General features: G+C 37.9%; 1 protein-coding gene across 7 annotated transcripts in view; it reads right to left on the bottom strand.

The window, feature by feature from the left end:
• Nucleotides 1–5,986: 5,986 nt before the first annotated feature.
• Pde1a (phosphodiesterase 1A) overlaps nucleotides 5,987–25,931 on the bottom strand; it is a 234,381-nt gene continuing 214,436 nt past the window's right edge. For all 7 annotated transcript variants that reach the window (XM_057754705.1, XM_057754704.1, XM_057754706.1 and 4 more), the window contains 2 exons: nucleotides 10,422–10,538; nucleotides 5,987–8,483 (listed from right to left, as the gene is read on the bottom strand). In XM_057754705.1, coding sequence (XP_057610688.1) covers nucleotides 10,465–10,538 — 74 coding nt within the window. In that variant the 3' untranslated portion in view covers nucleotides 5,987–8,483; nucleotides 10,422–10,464. The remainder of the gene's footprint in view (nucleotides 8,484–10,421; nucleotides 10,539–25,931) is intronic.

Raw genomic sequence — 25,931 nt, 5'->3', positions numbered from 1 at the left:
TTTTAAATGAGAAGAAAAAGCTTGGACAAGATCACAAAGCAGATAAATGACAAGCCCAAAACTGAGTGTGGGACCATATGTCAGGAGTAGATAAAGAATTTATTGCTTGGGTCTTCCATTCAAAACAACAAAATAGAAGTGTCTGAAAAAATACCAATTAATATTAATTTCTGTTCACTGTGGGCCAGCAGTGTTTCAAGCACTCTTTAGACTCTTAAAATGTTCTTCATTATTATTTTACCATTTCATCAGTATCTTTATGACTAGAGGTGAGGGCATGTCAGTGTTAATTGCTAGCAGCTGCCAGTGACTGAGAATTAAAGTCTTTCTGCTACAAGACATCACCTAAGACATGTGCGCTTGGCTCCTGAATGGTGTTACAGGATCTGCTGTGACCACTACACAAGTGCAGAGCAGCCACGTGTCCCCAGGGTAGACAGGGCCATAGGCACCATAAAACCATAATGCTTCTCCTCTATAATTCATGCTCGCTTTTAGTACGAATTAAGAATTAATGCCCTCCCCATTTGTCTGCTCTGAGAAAGACAAGAATATTTAGGGAATCTGTAGCTCTGTAGACTTCTACAACAGCCTTCATTTCAACTGAATCAACTAGCAAGGTAATCTGGGAATTAATCAGATATCAATCAGGAAATAAGAATGAACGCCTGCAAACGTTTTTGTGAATGTTATCTATCTAATAATATTCACAAAAGACCAACCATGTTCAGCCCTTTGTAACCATCAAATCCAGCAGTGCATGTGATGAGGGTCGGTCAGGGGTGCTCAGTGTGTGGTCTGTGACGCAGGTTAGGTTATCCCCATCTGGGATGGATGGCTTTGGAGAAGGATGTGCAGGTTGGGGTCCAAAGTTGCTAAGAGCTTTGTTAGGAAATAGGTCCATGTGTAACTCAAGCCAAGCGGATCCTGGGAGCTAAGCAAGTCCTCTCTCCTTGCCTGTCTCACAGGGCACCGGGTTTTTGTCTTGATGTAGCCCGATATGCTCCTTGATCCAATATGTCACATAACCAGACTTTCTAGACACATACCCCACCAAGATAAGAATGGGATTAGCTTTGTAATTGACTTTAATAAAAAAAAAAGAAGGGAAGAATATGAAGTGAGGAAAAAGATAGGGATGAGGCAGGAGGAAGGGGAGAGAGGGAAGAGAAATGGGATGAGGTTGTGTGATGGTATTAGAGCTACAAAGCCTAGAATATTTACTCTACTTATAAAAAAAACTGGCTGACTTCTGATGTAGAAACTTTTTATGAAAAGGAATGAGGGGTTCAGTGTATCAGAGTTTCAATCTCAGCTTTTACCAAAAAATTCCCAAAAGTGCATATATAGCTTTAAGACTGGTGGGGCCAATGCTAGCTTCAGGCCTCCATGAACAAAACATGTGTGCACACATATATGTATACACACACACACACACACACACACACAGAGAGAGAGAGAGAGAGAGAGAGAGAGAGAGAGAGAGAGAGAGAGAGAGAGAATAAACACCTTAAAAAGAGAAAGAGAAACAGTAGGGAGATTTTAATTTATTAACAGAATGGGAAAGAATCTGAAACTGGGAAGAAACAAAATATCCACCAAAATTAAGATATAAAAACCTAAGAAATGGGAAGCTTTTCAAATGGAGAGGAGATATGAGTCTATCAATCAGCCTTCTGCAGTGGAGAGCAGATACGAGTCTATCAGTCTTCTGCAATGGAGAGCAGATATGAGTCTATCAGCCTTCTGCAATGGGAGCATTTATCTTCAAAGTGATCCACGCAGTGTAGGCTTCTCAACAGCTGAAGCAATCAGAGAGCATGCCCAGCTCAGCCGTTTCTTCGGGGCTTAATTTGAGGCAGCTGGGAATCGATGCTGGGGATTGAACCCCAGACCTCAAGCATGTTATGTGCGTGCTGTCCAATGAACTATGCTCACAGACATGACCTGATCTTGAGAAAGCAGGGAGCTTAAAGGGCCTTTAGTTCCGGAGCCCGAATCTTAAGTCTGGGTCTTCCAATATGGAAGACACCTGAACACAGTGTTTTGCTGTTTGTTTTTTTTTCCATTTTTAGATGATGTTAAGGTAATAATTACCACTTACGGTTTCTTTTAGAATTAATAAATTGTTAAAGGCAAGGAACTGAGTAAATTGGGAGCATGGGGACCTTGGGAGAGGGTTGAAGGGGAGGGGAGAGGCAGGGAAGGGAGCAGAGAAAAATGTAGGGCTCAATAAAAATCAATAAAAAAGAAGTTCACAGATGTACTCAGTGCATAGAAGATATTATGTGTTTATATATATTTACATCACAACCATAACTAAATACTACTACAAATGCATATAGTGAAGCTAGTGCTCTTAGTATTGAATCAATAGATTCTACATTGTCCTATCTGGGGATAAAGGTATAAAAAGGACGATTAATTTCACCTGCCTGTGAACACATAACCTAAATCTGTGTTTTTAATCCTCACTGCAACTCTAAGAAATAAGTCCTCAAGGCATTCAGGAAAGGACAGTTGAATTCAACATATCAAGTTCAACCCAAACGAGTTAGGCTATAAGGTCTGCATGATTTGTTAGACTACAGGAGAGGAAAGTAACAAAAAATAAACCTCCTCTTTCATGGAATGTTTAGTCTACCTTGGAGGCAAAGTGAAGAATTCTGTTTTGATTAATGGTCTGTATAATAAAAAAATGGAACTTGTTTAAAAGTAAGTGAACTCCATGTACTTTGGTTTTTATTAAAAAGCTTTCCTGAAAAAGGAAGTACTTTCATATGGTTACATCTCCCAAAAGGGAAGGTGTGATTGCAATTAATTGGAGGAGGAGATAGAAAACAGTTTCTAAGTTGTGTGCGTGTGGTGTGGTGTGTGTGTATGGTGTGTGTATGGTATATATGTGTATGTGATGGAATCACAGTGCAAGCATTACTCTTTTCCTTTACTTGGGTCCCGGGTATTGAACTCCGGTCCTCAGCTTGCACCGCGAGCACTTTACCAACTGAGCCATCTCCCCAGCCTGAGTTCTGAAATTCTAAGTCTCTAATATTTTAGCTAGTCATTAGGTTTCATGTACGCATGCAAACACAAATATACACTATACAAAGATGCACTACAGTAAAAATGCATTCACGCGCAGAGTGCAGATTCCTCTTTCCAAATGAACTCTACCTTAAATATTTACAAATGTGTACAGTATTTATGATAAAAGTCATGTCCAACAAATGAGCTCTTGTATAGTCTAATGTATTCAGGATGAGCATATAAGAAACTGTAGATGACTTATATCTGCATCTGATAATAATTTAGACATGCATGAAGATTTTCCAAATAAGTTGAAGGGGGAAACATCTGAACTTTCTGTCATCTTCCAGAACCAAAGAATTTGAAAATAAAACAAGAGAAGTAACTTCCTTTTCCTCTGCGGGCAGAGGAGGGGTGGTCCTCTGTTTACTCTATCCACAGTAAACTACCCATTTTGGTAAAGGATATTCTAATTCATTGCACTAACAAACTACTACTGGTTATGAACCTTCATCATATTACATCATCCTCAAGATATACATTCTTGGCTTTATTTCAAGATGCAGTAGTACTTATTGGTGTCTATTATTTAGTCTCTGGGAGTTTATAAAATGTGTCTTTGTTTTTTTCTCTGTTATTTTGAAATTTAAATTGGCCATATATAAGATAACCTAAATTTTATTCATCCTTCCAGACTAGGCTCTTGTCACCTTTGGAACATCTGACTTACAAATGTGCCAGAATGTTCTGAACTCTGAGTTCTGACAGACGGAAGTATCTGGCGGGGATGGTGCCAGGGGTGGGAGGGTGTGGACGTTGCCATGGTAATGGGGCTGTCTGTGTCTAGCTCTACTTAGAGGAGAATGTTATGGGTTTTGTATTCAACTAGAATGATTTAAAAGTTCGCCAGACCGTTCCGAGATGGAAATTGAAAATAGAAAACACATACCCAAACAAGAGATAATTGCAATATTGGCTGAATTATTGTGTGTGTCACATATAATCAATACTCAAAAGACAGAAAACTGTACCCTGGAAGGGGCAAGGAAGGTAGTCATCATGTAGAAGACATTGCCCAACTGAACTCACTTCTAGTACCTTCACTTAGACCCCTGGATCTGCCACTCTTGATTCTCTCCCTTTAGTTCCCTGGCTGAGCTCAGAGGTATAAGTTCTCCCAAGCAACTGATTCGGTGTCCCAAGACAGATGGTACAAGTGCAGCCACTATTGAGGAAAAGCCGTAGTGACCATCAGTACCAAACCATAGATCACTAAATCTGTGGCAGAGATAAATTAGTTGCTGCCCACCACATAGAAAGTATGACTAGAGAATAAAAGACCCCCCAAGGAAAATGTAGTTCTGCTGTGCCCCGGGCTAGATTCGCCCTGTCTTTTATCTACCAAGGATGCTGCATTTGATGCTTTCCTGAAAAAGATTCCAGAATAGCCTTGCGCAAAGCAGGGGTTCGGGGAAGCAAAAATGGCTTTCTATTGAGCTTAGATGAAAGTGTTATTCCCCCCTCAGGGTACATTTAAATTTCAGGGCAAAGACAGAGCCTAGGGGGTGGCTCTGTTTGTAACATATGACACAGACAAGATATTTTGTTCTGAAGAGCATGTCATTACAAGTGTGAACGTCACGTCCCTTCTGTGCCTCCTTTCATCTGCTCCCCTGCCCTCTGCCCCACACCCAGTGGGTCTTTAGAAAGATGTGATCAGGGCTGTTTTTTTGTTCTGGTCTCATTTTGCATATGGTGCGCACCAAGTAGAGGTTTCTGAAGAACCAGTTCATTTCACCTTAACCTTTGCGGTGAAGTGACTTTTAATATTTTCTTCTAAACATTTATCTGATTTCTCTTACAGTGAAATGAGTCACAAGGTCATTTCCAATAAAGTAGAATGTGCTGGAAAAATGTTGAATTCCTTGATTAAAACTATTTTCCATTCACCTAAACTTTGAGTGTTTTGTGGAAAAATAATGTTCTCTATTAAAATAAAAAAGAGAAAATAATGTAATGCAGGAATGCTGAAAAAAAGAAATAAATTTGATCTTCAGCTATTTGAGATTAAAAACATGTTCATTTGAGATATAGAGAGCTTTCCAGTTTCAGAAAAATCGATTAAAATGTCCCAAGTAGGATATGGATATGCATGTATAGGATTTGCATGTTAAATATTTAGAGTTCTTCCTCAGAAATAAGACTGGAATGAATAGCATCATTGCTACCCTTTGACTCTAAAGTATTCATTTTCCTTATTGCCTAAAATCTGTACTAACTGATGGAGAAGTAGCCACATTGACGTTCTGCTCTCCACATTGCTCTTTTCAAATGGCACTCTACTCCTCGGTGCTTCCGGCCCACTCCACAAAGATGTGGTAGGAGAATAGGTCTTTGGGTACCACAGTTATCCAGACCAAATTGATGGCATCAACCTCTGAACTCTATGGGTTTAGACAAGTATTCTTCTCTGAGACTTGGCTGTCTTTGGGTGTAACCATAACTACACTGATAGATTATTATTAAAATAAAAATAACATTTGTTAATAATTTACATGGGAGCCACAAGTGGAAAACAGGCAATCATTTTATTTTCTCATTATTTATTACTCTAGTCAACTCATCTTCTGCTTTTTCTCTCCTTGGAAGCACCTAGAATGAAAATACTACCTTTGTAAGTGGCATTCTGAATCTATATATAAATTGCAGAGGGGATGGCTCACCTATAAAACTTGAGATTTCTAGAGAAAAGTCTCTCATTTCCATAACCGTATGTAAGCAAAGCTTTTAGCCAGACATTTGCATCTAGTGATATGACGATCAAGGATCATTTCCTTTATAGGACAAAGGCAGCTCAGAATGCGCTCAAGTCGGTTCTTTACTTGGTTTACCCCCAGTCTCTTCTGTATTTCTCCAATCTTTCAACAATCCACTGAAAGAAATTAGAGCGAATACTAAATGGCCCAGGGTAATTTCCATCAAATATGATTTATTTAGCAATCATGGGTAGTAGGAAATACAGAGAGTTACAGCATAATAAAAACACAAGAATTGTAGGCTGTCATGTGAAAAATGCAAAGTTCTGGTAAATGAAAAGGCAGATGAACTTGCAATCGTAGAGTCGGTAGCTGTGACTGAAAACGCAAAGCAGTTGCAGCAGCCTATGGAGAGAGACAGTCCTGCCTCACAGTGTGGACTCACACACCATTATTTGCAGAGGGACAGCACACGGGGCCTTCAGTCTGACGTGTCCACAGAGAGAACGAGGAAAGAAGGAGTGCAGAAGGCCAAAGGCAGAATAGGAAACACGGTAGGGAGAGTGGAGATAGGAAGAGAGGGAAGGGGGGAGGAGAGTAAGTGTGCCAGGCATTGTGAGGGCTCTGAAGGAGTGTGTCTCCCCAAGTCCCCCGCGAGTCAGTCACAGTGCTCTGTAAGTCACTCTGACAATGTGGGTAGCGCACACACACTGACCAATGGGCGTATCCTTCCGTGTATATTACCCAAGCACAGAGATTAAAGGAACAAAGTGAATGTGTTTTCTACGCCACGAGGGGAGCAGGGTTACAATTTATTCTTCCCTCCGGAGATTCTAGCTTTGCTTAAAGACAACTGGCTCAATTAGGAACACGAGTAATTAGATTTCTTAGACTCTCGGATTCTACTGTAAAAGCAGAATATTTTCTAGATGGCAAATATATAGACTTTTTTTTCTTACAAAAAAGAGGACATTAAGAGCAATAGTTACAGTTTCTCCATAAATAGAAATAAAAAGTACATTTTAAAGGACAAAGGCTACCATGATGCACATTTTCTATAAATCTTGTCAACACATTATTATAGATCAATTTTTACCACTGACATTTAAAATATCCATTACGTTATAATGTCTATGATACAATTCAATTATTTAGCTGTGCTCGGCACAAGATTTGGACAATACTAACACTGAGAGTCTAATTCACAGAACATTCAAAAGCATTTTATACAGTCTATACACAAATATATCTTAAGTTACAATAATGCATACTAAATATGCATAGAGAATATGGCTTACACATTAAAATAGATCTAGGTTATAAAGACCCTCACTACTTAGGCTTAGAAGCTTCTGCTCAGGTCCTTCTCTGAAATATTGCTTAGCCTTATGGAACCTGGGGGAATGCCGGTGCAAGAAGCAACTCATTAGGATGGGCAAACCCTGCTGCATGTCATTTAATTGACAGTTACTCTTGATTCATTCCATCCAATTTCCACCATTCATGAAGCTCACAATCCAGGAAAGATATGGACGGTGAGGAACTACAACATCCTATCGGGCTTGACCGTTCTTGTTAGCCGAAAACAAGTGAAGGCCCTTAGAGCGAGGAAAGGCTTCACACATGCTCAGGCAAAACACGGCCAGGAAGCAGAGCCACGGAGGGCTGCAGTTCATTTCTGTTCAGCAAAATTAAGAAGTCACATCAAATAATGTAAGCTATACAGAAAAGCATGAGTTTCCATTTCCATATACACCTCTGAGCATGAGTACACAGACCTACAGCACACACACACACGCTTACACACACACACACACACACACATAATCGCTCTCTCTCTCTCTCTCTCTCTCTCTCTCTCTCTCTCTCTCTCTCTCTCTCTCTCTCTCATCTCTTATCTATTGGCCTGTAATGTATTTTTATATTCTAATGGGATCAAATCCCAGAAGGGAAACGCTGTTTTCCCTTCAAGTGCCTGTCTCCTGCCATGACTGATGCTCCCTGTTACTGTGGACCGAGAGCAAGCTGTGACCTGCAATGTGACCACATACATGGGGTACACATTAGTGCTTTAAAACCACAGGGATGGTAACAGGATGATCTTCCGTCTTCAGCAGAAGGCGACACTGTCTCTTCCCAGCCGGAGATACAGTGCAGTGTACATCTAGTCACTGGGTGGCAGCTGTCCCCATGGTCAGTTCCTGCGGGGACTTCACAAACAAACGAGCAACCTCGATTCTCCTGTTCCCATGCCTTTAAAAGAAGACAGTCTTACCACACCAGCCTTGCGAGGAAACCCCATTTTCCATCATTTTGGGTTGGTTTTGACTTGGTTCTCTGTTTAAACTGTAGCAGCACACTGAGTGACAAGTGAGTGCGTTGGGAAACAGGTCGCCTCTGCACAAGTTGAAAGTGATAAAAGTTTGAAACTGTTTGACTTTAAATCTTAAAAGATTTCTTCTCTGGCTTGATCCAAGATGATTGAATTATTGATGGAAAACAGTGGCAGAAAGAGTGGCCAGAATCCTAGTCACGATTCACGGGTACTTCTTCGCCCAGTCATTAGACTGAAATTTATGGTCTCATTCCTTACAGAGAAGTCCACTAAAATGGCTTGAGCAAATGAATGTTCAAAGAAGAGACTATACGTTTTTTAGAAAGTCAAGGACTTTTCATGGGTTTTGTGCTGCTTTCGTTTCCCTGAAATAAAAATCAAATGAACATGACATCAGAGAAGGGATGGGAAGGTAGGCTGGGTATTTGTTGGCTAGAAGATAAAAAAATCTCAGATCACAGAAATAAACTCAGGAAATATAGTTACAAGTTACGGTAAATAATAATGTACTGTTTTCACTTTTCCCCAGTAACCAAAGAGAAACAAGTGTAGGAAGGTTCAATGTATCATTGCATGAAGACTATAGACTTCAAAACAAGTTACATGCAATAGATACACATTTGGGGAACTAAAAGTAAATCAGGGAAGAATGGAGAGCTTCATTTAATCTATGTAGGTGTCAGTTACTGAGTGGCAGTTTCACATAGGACTTATACACTCTACCAGAAATAAGAGATTTAGCCTTTTGAATAGTAATTGGTTTATCCGAATTATAATTCCTTCCTAGATCTGCTCTGTAGGCCTGTGTGTCTGCTATGGGTCTTTTTCATACACCGAACAGTCATTTCAGGGAACACACTGTTGGCTTGCATTCCCTACATATGTTTTGGGAAAATGTTCATAAATATTGCAGACCTGTACCATAAATGTTTATAAAAGGCTACCCAAAGGTTTTCCGTCTTTTTTGTGTGCATGTGGTGATAGATAATAAACACTAGGTTGCAAATGTCCTATAGGAAAAAAAAGTTTTGCTATTTTTATAGGAAAAAATTATGCTTTATTTTTTATGATAGCTACATCCCAACAGAACTTTTTGTTACTTAAAACATCTATAATAGTCTACTGTGTTTGTTTTCTCGAAAATATAATTTAAAGGTTCTCTCAGGTATCAGCAGGACCCAATAATTCATCTTTTTAAAATAATAATTTTATTTTATTAAGTCTTTGAATGCAATGTTTTTAGACCCTATTCACCTTAAATGGCCAGGACCTATCTCTAAAGGTGGAAGATGTGCAGTCTGTGTGGAAAGTGTGGGGAGTCTTTGTAACTGTTACTATCAATGTTAAACAGAGAAATGCTAAAGAGCCACTTGGTGATCTGATTTATTTCCAAGCTTCACGTATACAACAGGAATCACAACCATCATGGCATGCTTGACATAACATAGATAAGATTTTCACCAGTGAGAGTCTTTGCACAAATATTGAAGAATTTATCTTAAAAGCCAAATCACATTTTAACTGTTTCAAACCTGCACCAGGAGAGTCAATGACATCTCACGGGTGGGGCATGTCATCTTCAGCATTTTCCCTTGCTCCGATTACTGTACGGACACCAATACTCCTTATTACACTTGGGATTTGTTTCACATGCATTTTCTTGTAAACTTGAAGATATCTGCATTATATATACCACCCTTTTTCATTTTCCGTTTCATACGTGTTCTTCCAAGGTGATAATTCTTTTTTAATGGTCACTAATATTAATATATCATCTCCTTAAAACTTCATATTTCTACAACATCGTTCCTAGAGTTAGCAATTTGGCAGACTGAAAGCAAGTCCTACAGGCCATTTCTAAAAACAAGTGCCATCATTGTCCACAGGTTTCTACCAAACATGATTTTTGTGTTTGCCATCAGGAACATAGTCACATTTCTTAAAATAAAATAAAATATGTATAATATATTTTAATGTATATAATAATGTATAAAATAAAAATAGAGATCAGCATATAAATAGTTCTCATATGTCATAGAAAAAGTAATATCTTCTCCCACTGTAGGGATTTCTTTACTGGAATCTTCTTCATAAACCCTATAAAATAGTGCTTTTATCCTTAAAGAATTAAGACTCTAATCTCAGTAAATAAAAATTGTGTTGATGATTTTTAAAACCTAGTTGATCAAAAAATCTCTAAAAGCCCAGAAAAATATTTAAATGAGGTCCTGTGTCTCTAATGGTGTTAGAAATTAGGGTTTTTTTTTTTTTTTTTTTTTTTTTTGTCTACAAAGTAAGATTACCTCTTATGTTTAAAACAACTGAACTCTTAAAGTTTGTTCAGACTTATGGATGGGTGTCAGCACGGCTTTCTTCAGCATTTCCTAAGTCTTCCGAGTTCTTATGAAGTTCAAGCTCACCTAAAACATCAAACAAACAGGTAAGACAAAATTATCCTCTGGGGGAAAGGAGCTTACGTGCCAGCTGATAACACTTTGTGCAGCATTAAGGACTGGGCTTTAGAATGCATTTTCAGTGCATTTCTCCAAAGATGTGTTTATTCTTTTCAGCTTGTAGGTTTGCAGAGTACAACATGTCTTCCAATGGTTACTTAACCTTTGAAGTTGCAGCGTAGTCTGGGAACACAGAAATGAAATCCATGAGAGAAGCATCTAATAAATCACACACAGAACTGCATTATTTTTATGCGTATTTCTTTTACTGAAACTAATGTTAAATAAATGCTAATGAGAAATGTCTTTAACCACTTACTGACTAGCTGCTATGAATTTAAAACACATTAAATGGATATGAGAGACTAGTGACATTTCAGATAAAAGTCTGCCCAAACAACTTTTTGGAATTTATTGTTTTAGAACTTTATATAAAGTCCAGCTTCATATAAACCATGAAGATAAGGAAAGCATTAGCGTGCAAACTATCCCTGTGCTTCCTAAGACACTGAAGAGAACTGGTCAAAAATTAAACTATAAAGCTTGAGATAAACATAAATGGATCCCCAAGTACCTCCTGGACCAGCACCAGTGCGGTACTGTTTACACTTGTTAGACAGGACAGGGATGTAGACTATTCTGAGAGCGCACAGGTGATGTATTCAGATACTTCTCATTAAGGACGCTGGCTGGATGGTTCACCCCAGCCTATCCACAGAACAAGAACAGGTGGCTGCCTAACATCCTCCCAGAAATTTGATGCTATATTTCCAGCTCTTGTTATATTAAATATGTTCACATGTAACCCTCTCTATGAATTTGCTCCCATAAAGCACTTGAGGAAAGTCCTTGTCTTCTCTCCATTGGTTCACTTGACTCTTCACTCTCTTGGGTAAGATTAGATTCCCAGTGTACCCTGAGCTGCAAACTCTCTCCTTCCAGGGAAACTCTCTTCCACTGATTTGGAGGAGGAAGAAGCAATTCTATAACTCCATTATAGGGATCTCTTGCATGGAATTTTCTTCATAAACCCATTTCTATTTTCAGAAATTTAATATTTCATTTATTTAAACAGAGACTAAAAGGTTTATAACTGGGTTCCGTATCTTCTTCGACATTGTTCCTCATGGCTTCCTTTGCTCTCTGACATTTATAATCTTGGAGCCTTGATTTAAACTTCAGACTTAATAGTCTATTATTTAAGAGCAGATTAGAAAATAACAAAGCTGACTTTAGTAGAAAAGAAGAAATGACAGTGAAAAGAATGTACAGACTTAAAGTAACATAAATATTTATCTCCTAAAAAATTGGAGAGAACATTCGACTTTTCCAAATAATCTTATCTCTAGAGAATATCAGTAAGGAAAAATGTAAGAGGGATTAAATAATAGAAACAATGCAGCAATTTAAAAAAAATCTCAAAATGATGCTCAAATAACATCTTAGAGACATTCTGTGTGTGCAATTAGAAAAATAATAATTAAGTATTATGGTCAAGTCCATACTTTGGCGACACCAAAGGAGTATCCTTTTTCCAAACTGTAAGGTTCTGGTGTTTACACACACACACACACACACACACACACACACACACCACTGCCAAGTGATTTCATAGAAGCTTGGCTGCTTGTGAAAATTAGTGGCCTCATTCATTTTTAGTTGCATAATCCTTTGTAATTCACTTGGATGTTTGATGTGTAAGTCACTCTTAGGCATACACTTCCACATCATCCTTTTGGGAAGAAAGAAATGACTGGGGAGCATTCGTTCCCTCAGAGATAATTTTAGGTAACCTTCTGGTCTAAAAGATCTGGGGAACCATCCATGGAATCAACGCTTTCAGACTTTATAATATGATCTGGCCATCCTTATAGTCTGAGCAAATGTGTGAACTTGCTTTTAAAATAAAACGTATGTAGATGGGCGTTTCTGTCACCCCATTCCCCAGCCATTCAGTTCCAAATAAACAAACCATTTAGAAATGCTGTGGGACAATGCTCGTATACACTGTAAAGATTTTTCACTTGTATTAGTTTAATAAAATGCTGATTGGCCAGTAGCCAGGCAGGTGAGGCAACCAGAGAATTCTAGGAAGGGGAAAGGCAGAGAGTTAGTCAGCAGCCAGACACAGAGGAAGTAAGATGAGATGCTGCACTGAGAAAAGGTACCAAGCCATGTGGCTAAACATAGACAAGAATTGTGGTTAATTTAAGTTTTAAGACCTAGTTAGTAATAAGCCTGAGCAATAGGCAAAGTGTTTATAGTTAATATAAGCCTTGGTGTGTTTCTTTGGGACTGAACAGCTGCGGAACTGGGTGGGACAGAAACTTCCATCTACGAATGGCACCCTAAAGTTAGGCAAGAATTTTCACATTAAAGCCAGAGAAAGCTTAACAAAATGACTCTAGACAGACAAGAAAAGAGTTAAGCTCAGCCTCTTGGTAACTGTCTTTTTTCCAGTAGGCTCTGTTTGCTAGAGGGAAGCAGAGATGTGACTCCTTTAAGAGAGGCTTCCTGACTCAGCTTTATTCTCAAAAACCTCATAGCTCCTTTAAGAGGCCCTGCCACCAAACACATAATGGTGTTTATGAGCATTCAGCAGTATGCTTCTTGGTGGTGGCAGAGACCTTGAAATTCCACAGAGTTGGGCAATAAACATGGACCCCACCAGTACCTCTGTCATGAAGCTAGACTCTCAGAAAGCTAAGGAATGGGGTGCATCCAGCTATCAAAGCCACAGTTTTAATCCTAGCCATGCTGCTTAGCAGATTTAAGACTAATGTGCTCAGAAAAAGATAGAGATATATAGTAAAGACATATTCATATGAAAATAACTCTAAACAGTTACAGTGTAGCTTTAAGAGCTACTTGATAAGAAGCCTGAGCTAATAGGCCACACAGTTTATAATTAATATAAACCTCTGTGTTTCTTTGGGACTAAAGCTGCCAAACTGGGTGGTACATAAACTTCCATCTACAAATATATAAATGAAATACATATAATTCAGATAGAATTCCATTTATACTACAATATCAGCATAGTAAGGAAACATAGTGACATAGTGGTACTACATGTTCCTCTTTGGCAATTCTGTGAATGAAAAGGACTAACTGTAGTTCTACTCTATAGATGATGTTGAAGTAATAATGACATCAAACTAAACTTCAGGATACGTCATGAAATATATTATAAAAATATTTATGATTCCTAGTTATGACAAAGATGTCACTAATATTTGCATACAATGTAGCCTACAAATGACATGCATGATAATTTGTGTTTAAAGCTAGGAAAAATAAAATATAAGATTCAAATTATAAAATAATCTGTAAGATTCTGTAAGTAACTCTAGGTTAAAATATTTTCTCTGTAGAAATACCCTTCATGGGTTGTTCAAACTCCTTTCAGAAACCACACGTTATTAAACAAATAATCCAATGCAAAAGTTCAGGTTGTACCTTGAGGTGTTGGTCAGAGAAGTTCTTAAACAATTCAGGTAAATGTCAGCGCTGTTGGTCTCCCAACAGAACTAGATCATATGACCTTACAGATGAAGATGGGAAACAGTTTTGTTTTAGGATGGAAAAGAAGAGCAGTAACCAAGATGGTGGCTCCTTTACTGGACAATGTCATGGTACTAAGAGGTTTGCTGTAGGCTGAGGATGGAAAAGAATCATCAACACTCTATTCACCTGTGGACCCTGTATGCTACACAAACAATGACCAGACAAGGTGCTTTAGTGGCAACTTCTCATCATGGTGAAAGCATTTTATGACTGTAATCGAGATGCACACCACAGAAGTAAAATAAGTTGATCCTGGGGACACAGAGTAGTTAATATATCTGTAATATGACATCATCTTTGGAAGGTAGTGGAAAGTGGGAGATCAAACATCTCATTAGAAAAAGTAGACCACTGGGGTGTGCCCTGGAAAGACATGCATTTTCCCAGATGCCTGTCTTTATTATTAGGCATGAAGTCATCAGACTGCCAGATGCATCAATTAATTCATTAATTTGGGTATTTAATGTGTAAGTCACTCTTGGGCATATAATTTGACATCATCCTTTCAGGAAGAAGGAAATGGCTGGGAGCATTAATTCCCCCAAAGATGATTTTAAATAACCTTCTCAGTAAGGCTGTCCTATGTAAAAGAACTTGGAAGCCATCCATGGAATCAAAGGTTTCAGGCTTTTCTAATATGATCTGGCCCCTCCTTATAATCTGAACGTATGTGTGCTCTTCTTTTTAAAATAAAATATATAAATAAAATACATATAATTCAGAAAGAATTCCATTTACACTAGAAAACAATATCAGTGTGGTGAGGGAATATAATGACACACTGTGGTACTACATGTACCTCTTTAATATTCTGTGAATGACCAGGACTGCATATACTACTACCATATATTTTGTGTTACCTCAGCTCAAAGTAACAATTTGATTGACCTTGGGCTAAAATTGCTAAAATAATGGCTCAATAAATTTTTCCTCTTATTTTTTTTGTATGGGAGTGAAACGCTGACTGACAAAGAAACCTGGTATCAGAGAAGGGAAGCCAGGGTTTTGACTATTCCTAACTATGTGAGTTAGATTTTAGCACTGTTTTGTAAGAGTGAGTTTGGAACAGTGCAAAACTATGAGATGGAAAAGAGCTACGGTGCTGCAGGCAGACATCAATGAGAAATCCCAATGAGAATTTGGAAGATAAAATGCCCACAGGAATAAAGAACTTAAAGATTACTCAGGAGTTTTCAGAGGAAAATGAACATTCTTTGGTGAATGGTAATAGAGACCACTCGTGCAACACTGTGAAGAACTTGTCTGCATTCTGGCCATGCCCTAAGATTTTGTACAAAGCTAACTTTAAAATTGGACAGAAGAAATTTCAGTGCATTTAGACTGTAGTTTGAATGTTGCTAGCTACTTTTGGCCACTTTACAATGAAAGTGAGAAACAAAAAACAAATTTGAAGGAGGATAAAAACTTGAAAATTTCCCAGAAGATGAATGTGTTCAAGGTTGAGATTAAGGAAAATGTGGTTGCTAAAGAGATAGTAAAACTAGAAAGCAGTCAAAGAGATTGGGCTGTAACTGAGAGGCAGAGTGCAGAACTAACATATACAAGGCCCTAGAGCCAATCCTCAGTTCTGAAAAATTAAGAGAAAGGAGAAATTAAGGACAAAGGAGAAAGAGGAGGGATAATAATAGCAATAAGAGTAACAATAAGCTATCACGACCAAATATTGTGTACTGAGGCAATAGAATAAGATTGGTATCTTGAGGATATCTTGAGCAAAGTTAAATATTTAAAGGCATAAACTTAATTGAAATATTTATTGAACATTAAAGAGTGTTGTTCTAGCATGGGGTGACCTAGGGAAGCATTTCACCTGGCTCATCACTCAGGCACTCAGAACCTTCTGCAGACATGGTTCATTGGACCCTAGTTACTTCCTAGCTGATAGCAAATCTCTATATCATCCATATGATGATAGCTTTGTGGGCATGAAGAATCATGGAGGATTGATAAGGGCATACAGTGTATAGCATGGTTGGAGTCCTTAGGTGCCAACATGTGTAACATGTGAAGTGTAACATGTGAAGCTGTGAGAATGAAGATCAACATACTTTGAAGACTCCAGGAAGTTAGATATGTCAATAACATGAAACATATGCTGATATGTCAATAACATAAAACATATGCTGATGTCAATAACATGAAACATATGCTGATATGTAAATAATATGAAACATATGCTGGTGTCAATAATAAGAAACATATGCTGTTATGTCAATAACATAAAACATATACTGATATGTCAATAGCATGAAACATATGCTAAGGCAAGTTTTAGGCAGTTAGTGGAGCCAGTTCCAAAGAGAGGTCAATGATGTGGGAGTCCCCTCTGTATGCTGCGATTACCATTAATGAATAAAGAAACTGCTTTAGACCTATAGCAGGGCAGAACTTAGGTAGGCGGGGGAAACTAAAATGAATGCTGGGAGAAAGAAGGGCGGAGTCAGAGAGAAGCCATGTAGCCCACTGGAGACAGATGCTGGAAACTTTAGCTGGTAAGCCACAGTCATGTGGCGATACACAGATTAATAGAAATGGGCTAAATTAATATTTAAGAGTTAGTCAATAAGACACTAGTGCTAATGGGCCAAGCAGTGATTTAATTATACAGTTTCTGTGTGATTATTTTAAGGCAAAGCAGCTGGGAACAAACTAGCAGCCTCCTTACTACAGGCCAAATTACCAAAGGTATAAGAACAGGGCTTTACACATTTAAGTTTGTGCTTCAGAAACCACATAGAGCTATAAAATTCAGCAATTTTCCTGTTGGGTTCTGGTTTTGTTTTGGTTCTAGTCCTCTTTTTTTATTTACAATGCATCATTCCTTGGAATGACAATATTTACTCAATGCCATTGTATATTGAGAGCATGTAAGCTTCTTTCTAAACTTCATAAGAACTAATGGCAAAGTTTACCCTGACTCTCTAAGAAGACGGCAAGCCAGGGGCTGAAACAACTGAAACTGAGCCAAAATGAATCTTCTTCTGATGTTATTTTCTCCAGAATCTTGTCACAGAGATGAGGAACCTGACTAACCCAGATACGTCATTTCATAAACTGTTATGTAAGATTCAACTCAATTAATTGCCAAATGGTCTTAATATTGACTTCTGGATGGTAAGCAAGACTATTGGCAATAGCCTGTAATATTTGAAGGTCTAAGATTTCATAGACCAAAAACTCAAAAAGAGGTAAATCTTTCCTGGTTGTGGAGTTTTATTTGACAACATGTGGTGTCTAGTTGGCCATTGCCCATGTTATAGGTACCTCCATTTAAATTCATTTTGTATGTGTATGTGTGTATATTTTAGGAAACTTCCGAAGTAGTAAGTTTCCATAAGGCTTTTCAGAAGGGCGTTAGTGTTAGTTGTCTTTTCTCCATATCCTCTTCTACCCACCCTTGCCTTTAGTCCTTCCTGTTCCATTCTACCTCTTTATTCCTTATACCATTGTGCTCTGTCTCCCCTCTATGGAAAGGTTCTTCCCCCTAAAGCCCCTTACTATTTTCCTAACCTTTGTGGGTATTTCAACGAAAGACATATCTAGAGTGTCAAGGCTACCATCCGCAAGTGAGAGAGAGCATGTGAGGTCTGTGTTGCTGGGCCTGGTTTACCTCACTAATGGCGATTGTTTCCAGTTCCATCCTTTTATTTTCCTGAACACTGGGATATCATTTCCTTGGGCAAATGCATCACATTCTCATTATCCATTCATCTGTGTAGGACATCTACACTGTTTCCATTACCCGGCTAATCGAGCAGCAAGGGACGTTTGTGAGCAAGCATCTATCTTTGTAGTCCTTTGGCAATGTGCCCCAGAGTTGTATAGCTTGATTACATAGTGACTACATAGTAGGTCTCTTTCACGACTTCCATAACGGCTGTGTAAATTTACACTCCCACAGCAGCTGCTAGTGCGAACAAGCTCAAGCCAGAATAACACCCCAGCATGGGGAGAAGGGAGGTTGACACAAAGTCCCACCTTAGCCCAGGGTTACAACATTTGATAGCAGCTGGGAGAGTCAGTTTTCTTTGAGGGTATGATTCCCTGGTAGGTCAACTATGCTCCCGAGAAGACTCCACGCCCAGGAATGTTTGGTAATCACATATTGAACTGGACACTTAATTTTTATCAGAAATATGATAGATAAAAATTGAGTCTGAAAGTTGTGCTAATTTTTTTATCTTTATCTTTTATAGTCAGAACAGTTGTTCATGTTACTGGTTTTATCTGCATCCATCTAAATTAGTTTCAGGAATTAAAACTTGGAAATAAAAATGTGCAAAGGGAGGAAACATTTTGGCTATGCTGGAAATACTCCGAGGAACTGAATTTTCTATTTAAATTTTAGTTTGGTAAATAAGCAGAAATATTCAATTGTTTTTTACTTAAAAAATGCCCAGTTATATCAATGTAGCAATCTACTTCTGTGCCCAAGTGGACTGATAAATATAACTAAGCTTGGTTTGTAAGAGACAATCCTGAAAAAAAAATCACTCATGTGACCTATTCTAAATAGGAGCTGTGGAGTCACATTCTCCTCCATATTCCAGAAGAGCTGAAAATGTGTATGGAGGGGCATAGGAATCACATCTTTAATGTAAGAGGCATAGCAGAATTATGCAAACTTAATTAACCAAATTTGCCTATTTGCTGCCATTTCTGTTCATTTTAAAAGTATTTTAAGGGAAACTCCCAGATGAGTACAATAATGATATAGTTAAATTCAGAAATGTTTATGAGTAGTTAATACATGATAGCCTTTCTATCTTAGGTTCTTGATGAAATCTATTGTACTTTAACACAAATGCATCAATATGCCTTAATTTATTAAATCATGGGAAATCTGGGCAAGAAAAGGCACAAAGCCATGAGCTGGGAAGAGTAACATGCTAAGATTAGTAACTACAGCAACAGCAAAGGCAGAAGTCACAGAGGGTTTCCACTGTTTGCCAAGTCTGTGCCTAGTGAGACATACTTCTTACCACTTAGTCATCAATTTCATTTTGCCCAAAGTCTCATCCATGTGTGGGGCAGATCTGCGCCTTCCACTCCAGCACTGCCCACTGCTGCACAAACCTGAAGATACTGCTTACCCAGGCTGACTCCTGACTCACAGGGACTAAGTGTACACTGCTTTGAAAGAGCAAGAGTAGTGTTCGTTGACTGGGAAAAAAAAAAGTAAAGTTTCGGGATGAAAAGTATGAAATAAATGTGATATTTTTCATTCCCATGTTAAGAAAATCTAAAAAGATTTCAAATTCAGTTCTCTAGAGATGAAGGAGCAGTTTGATAGCCAGAAATGAGAGCAGCATTTGTTAAAAACAAACAAATGCTTATATTTTTGGTTGTGAGTCTAGCCTTTAATGGCTGACACAGCTTGTGCAGAAAAAGAAAAACTAAAAATACTTATGAAAACTGATAATGCAATGATACTAGAATATACACTTTCTATTTTTATTCTCATAAGAGGTTACTTGCTGGCTATTACCAGTCTCTAGTTCAATCTGTTATTTAAATTCAAATATATAAATTATTTGTATTGAATTCATGTGTGGGTCCATGTTGTTGTGTGCATTGATGTACAGACTCGAATGTGAATAATTTTTGTAAACTATATTTTACAACTTTTTTCCTGGCTTTATTATATTTCTGTTTGGTAATGGTTTAAACATATAGTTTAATGAAAGATTTTTTTCTCTTTTTTTTCAAATATCTGTGCTTTAGATGTAATTACCGGATGAAGGATTCCCCTCGTATTCTTGGTAGTCTTGTAATAAAAACACGTAGAGTGTAAAACAAACAAACAAATAAATAATAAACCAAACTAAAACAAAACCCCCAGGATTCTCTTTCACTAATACTCCTGGCTGTAAACACTACAGTAAAAGTAACCTAGAAAGTACTTAAGAAACCAACAAACAAAAATACAAGACTCACACAAGTCCTATGCCTTCTGAGAATGTCAAAGAGACAAAGAGATGCTAACGTGAGGAGCAGTTATCACAAGACTCGCACTGCTAGGAGAAGTGGGGCCTTAATGTTGAAACCCATACATCTCTGCTTCTCTATACCCAAGAAAGAAAAACGTGCAAACGCTCTCATTTTGTTTTGACAAATTCTTCAATCCTCCGCTCAGACCGGATCACCTGTTGCAGACCTCCGTGATCTGGAGAGGTAACATTGTGTGCTCCTAACTTGGGAGATGGAGATTCAGGAAATTGTATGTGTCAATTTTCCCCAAATTTTAGTGATTTTTTCCTTCCTCTGCATCTTCTTTCATTTATCTTGTGAGAGCTCAAATCACATACAGTCGTTATGAGACTGGGTACACAATGCTTAGCACATGTTTACCATGGAAGACAACTTCAGCAACCCCTGGTGGAATGCCTGATCCTAACTCTAGCAGCTGCCAGATGGACCTCGCGGTAGACTGTAGATGTTGCTTGACAGATTCACACACGGCATGCAATTGAAACTATAGGGTGTCACCCAAAGTTTTGCTTTTATAGCAGTTGCTTCTACTAACTTTGTTTAATGTCATCAAATCCTAGCTTTGGAGGCCAGGCTGGGCTTTGAACTTGAGATTTTCCAGCCTCGGCTACACAGTAGCTGGAAATACAGGCTTGCACCACCCACCAACCAACAAAATGTTTATATATTTTGTTTTTGAGACAGGGTCACACTACACACTCCTGGCTGCCCGGGAATGTGCTATGTAGAGGAGGCTGGACTTGAACCCACAGAGTTCTACTTGTCTCTGCTTCAAGGGCTGGCATTAAAGGTGTGAGCCACCATGTCTAGACTAATTATGTCTTAGAAATAACATTGTAATGACGTTGCAGCTTCAGATTCTTGAAGGTTTTCTTCATCTCCCTTTGAAGGTTTATGTACTCAACTTCATTTGGCAAAAAAATACAGGTATTTGTTTCCCTTTGCTTTGTACAAGTGATTTGCATAAGTAATAAAACATAGAAATTAAATATGTATGAGAAAAATTAACAGTTCAGTTATAAACCTTCCCATGTGATCTCTGGAAACTTCCTAGATTCCCACAGTCCACAAGGAAAATTGATTAATAAAAGTATGACAAACCTTCAAAGAAGTGAAGTTAGGATAACTGTAGTGTTTTTGAAAAATAAAATTACATCTGTACTTTAAGAGATCAAAACGAAGTTGATAAAAATTCTTTCAGGGTTTAATTTTCATGAACCATTTGCTGGGTTATAAAGCTTCCCCTTTTAGAGCATTTAGGTCTACAGAAATCTCAAGATTATTTTCACGTGAGTCACAACCGCTTTGAGGTAGAATGACCTTTTTATAGGGGCGGCCCAAGACCTTCAGAAAACACAGAGATTCCCATTACCATTCATAACAATAGCAGAATTACAGTTATGAAGTAGCAATGAAAAATAATTTTACGGTTTGGGATCACCGTAACATGAAGAACTGTGCTAAAAGATCTCAACATGAGGAAGGTTGAGAATCAGTGTGCTAAAGTGAAAATGAAGGACCCTCACTTCCTTAAAAGGTTTAGATGAATTCATTTCATCTTTACACACTAGACAGCTGTGTCCACGGCTATCCCTCCGTGTAGACAACTAGATGGATCTGAGAGACATTTGGGAAAGATACTCATAGAGCTACTGGTGACGACTTGGTGTTGAGACACAGCAGTCCGTGTGCCTGTTGGATGGAGCTGCACCCTTGCATACTGCGTCCCGTGTTAACCATCAGCAAGAATGATTTCCCACAGCACACTTCAAGGAAGTCTTGCTTAAGCTCTACAAGGAGACTTGAGGTATACGCAGCCCACAAGAGTAAGTACCACTGTAAAAAACACAAGCCACCAAACATTTCACATACACTGATGCGTACAGCATTTATCACAGATATTGAGACATACTTTTAAAATGACAGCTTCATAATGATGAAGTCACAGTTCAGAGTGAAATTGCTCAAAACTGTGTAACTATTACTGACAATAGCAAAATTCTAGATTTTAACCCCATATTATGTTGTCTCCCTGGGTATAAGTTAACTTCTGTGATGCTTATGTCTTCCCTTAGTATACATAGATGTCTTATCTTTAGATTTAATATAATTGTATAATACAGTCATTTTTCCTTTAAGGCAGAGAGTTAGATCATTGTAAATGCAATATTTTATAGATTGTTATTCCACCACTACTCTTAGCTGATTAATTCTTAGGTTCCTTTAATGCTCTGGTATAACTAAATATTAAATTAACTATGACAGAGTCACATTAAAATAAAGTATTGAAAATCACTTGTTAAAATTATATATATGTATATACACATACACACACACACACACACACACATATATGTATGTATGTATCAGAGTTTCTACTCCTGAAAGTGGTTCCCTGACTTCCACAGGCTCTGTTACTTGTAGCCACACACGTTACACACACACACCACACTTACTAAAAAATAAAAAAATAAAGCGCAATTGAAATATTTTAAGGGATTTTTAAAGACGAACTTAGCTAGTCTTAAACTAAGTTCTGTGGTGGCAGATGATTCAAGACCCAAACCAAACTGTGTTAAGTCATTCTGCCCTGGCCATTCATTCTCACTAGAATATAAATTATAAACATTACTTGTATGATATTTTCCTTTTAATTTTCATAAATCATTTCAATGATAGAGAGTAGTAAAGCGTTTTCAGAGGTAAGTGTTGGAATTTATATTAAAGATAAATTTCTGAAGTCTGTGCTTCCTTTCAGAAATTTTGGAAAATGCACTTTTGAAGTGGAACTATCTCGGTCGTCTTACAGAAGACAGGACGAAATTACCGGTCAGTTGCTCAGAGAACATTTATTGCCACTCACTGCATCATCTCAGTCGACAAAGGTGTCACAGAATCCTATTTGCACCAACATTTGAAGGTGCAAAGATGTTGGTCAGGCCAGGGCCATCAGGAAATGTATAGCTCTTATGTCTGGGGTTTCTGATGTCAATTGAGCAATCTGCAAAAACGGAGTCCCTTTCTTACTCAGGCCCCGGTAGACTTCCAGCAAGAATACCAAAACTGCCAAGTCTTTTGATCAAATTATAGCTGTCAGCACACAGGAAGATTTACCCACTGATGGTTACTGAGGAAAAAACAGGATGCTCCTGTGGATTTTATCTGAGTTCTGAAAAAAAAGGGTACTTATTTTAACAATCTAGAGAAAGTGTGAAGGAATAATGTTAAAAAATAACCTGTGATTAGTTTTATAAATTAGTCACACTTTTAGAGTCTACTGTGGTAAAATTATAAAATCAAATGCAATCAATATTTTCTTAATTTTCAGTATATTTTGCTTTTGCTACTGGAACCATTCATGACTCTTGTATTTGTCAATGATGATCTTCATATGACGTGAAAAAAATAATTTTAATCAATTTTGGCTCAAGTAAACATCTTCAGAATCAAATAAGAGGTTATCATGAAAGACGTTAGTTTTATGCATTAATGTTACTATACCTGTATTTGGAGATTAAATTATATAAAGAGATAATATTCTGTCTGAGAGCCACTTTAAAAAATGATGTGAGGAAGAACTTGTTCATTTTTACTATGAGAAAATCCTTTTCCCACTAATCTTACCTACTAACTCACACAAACAGAGTCCTCACGGAAATCCAAAGCTATGGGAACTGATCTATTATATTGATTTCAACACAACTTTCAGTAAGATATTTTGAGAAAGAGATTGAGTACCCATTTATATTTTTTATTATAGTATGGTGCTATAGAGTTCTATTTTAGTGTCTGGTTACCATGATGTCTTCCATTAGTTACTCTGCCTAATTTACGTATTAGGATGTGTAATGAAGGCTTGGAGCTGTAGTTCAGATTTTTTTAAGAGCACTAATTGCTCTTGCAGAAGCCCCGGGTTTAATTCTTTATACCCACATGGTGGCTCACAACTGTCTGTAATTCCAGTTCCTTAGAATCCAAGGCTCTCTTCTGGCAGCAGATACACATGGAGTTCACAGGCATACATGCAGTCAAAACACCCATACACATCAAAACAAAATTAAAAATACCTGATAAATATGGACCCATATAATAAAATGTAGAAATGTAGTATATAGAGGATTAGGAGTTGTGCATGTCTTCAGGCCTATTGGATATTGGAGCCTATTTTCTGTAGATGAAGGAATGACTATACACCTAAAAATATAAGGTTTAATTGGTGACTATTAAGTATGCACCAAAAGGCTGGATTGACAGCAGATGGCACTGGCTCACAAAGGTTCTAATGTTATACATGGATCAGTACCCTGAGATCATTTCAGCAGCTGGTCAGACCCTACTCTAGTCTTCTCTTGAGCTCATTGCTGAATGGTAGCAAGACTCTGTTGGAAGTGAGGTTTTTGTTTTGTTAGATGGATTAAGATCAAGTTCAGAACTAGATTGGCTTTGATCAACTAAGGGATTTTAGAGACAGAGGGGGGAAGAAGAAAACAGAACGTTGAGTGTAAATCTAAAGGTTCTTAAAGAGAGCAGAAATGAGAGTACATGTTTATTTGTGTACACGCAACTATAAACATACATGCACGTGTGTTTATGTGTGTAGTGGTCTCTGAGGTCTAAAGTTGACAAACTTCCAGTGTACTTATAACTGGTTTAGCCACTGGGGTATGACTTAGCAACTCTCTGATCAACAATGCAGCTTCCAGCTTACCTATCTGTTCCTCATTTCCGCCTCGTCTATGCCATGCCTTTCCATGAGCCCCTTTCTAGCCCAACAGTGGTCCAAGGCCACATGAGCTGCTGTGAAGCCTTGTTTGTGTCCATTATCCATGTTCACAATGCAAAGCTAGGGGAAGCAACTATCCTTGAAGTGTCAGAAAACAGCAAATTCTGATATAGAAGAAGTCTTAGGGAACGTCCCATGCATTCAATTTTCTCCTTGGCATCCATCAGGTGGTTTGGGGAGTTCTTTTAGCAAAAAGAAAACGCATGGGACCAAATACTGAGGTGTGCCAGTTCATTTGTGTGGATTCAGCATTAAAAAAGAACTAAAAGCAATTTTCCTCAAATTATTCCAAAAAAAAAAAAAAGAAGACAAGGAAAGAATGATTCCAAATTCTTTCTATGAAGCCAGCAGTACACTTAATACCAGACAAAAACACACACAAAAGTCTAGATCAATATACCTGATGAACATGGATTCCAAAAATATCAGCAGAATACATTTAAACCAAATTCAAGAACACATCAAAAATCACAAGTCGACTCCATCTTGAATATGTAGGGATGTATAAATCAATAAATATAATTGATCACATTAATAGATTCAAAGACAGGGACCACATGATCACAACATTATAGAGAAAAGACCTTTCAGTCTATCTAACAATGCTTCATGATAAAAGGCCTGGGCAATCTAGGGAGCCGAGAATATATCTCAGCATAATAAAGGTAATAACACAACAAGCTCCCAGCCAATGTTATATTAAAAGAAGGAAAGTTTAAAATATTTCAAGGAAAATCACAAATAAGACAAGGATTTCCATTTTCTCCAGTCCTATTAAATATATCTTAGCTAGAACCATTAGACATGAGAAGATAAAGGCAAAGGAAAAAGTCGATTTGATTTTACACATTAATAATCCTAAATGTTCTACCCCAAACCTCCTACCCCTGATAAACATATCCAGCAGAGCACTAGGATACAAAATACACAATCTTCTTCTTCTTCTTCTCTTTGTTTTGTTGTTGTTTCTCTGTAACTTTGGAGCCTGTCCTGGAACT

Source organism: Chionomys nivalis, chromosome 22 (genome assembly GCF_950005125.1).
Source record: "Chionomys nivalis chromosome 22, mChiNiv1.1, whole genome shotgun sequence".
Taxonomy (NCBI): domain Eukaryota; kingdom Metazoa; phylum Chordata; class Mammalia; order Rodentia; family Cricetidae; genus Chionomys; species Chionomys nivalis.
Note: the sequence above shows the minus strand (reverse complement) of the source record. Positions and strands in the feature narration are given on the sequence as shown.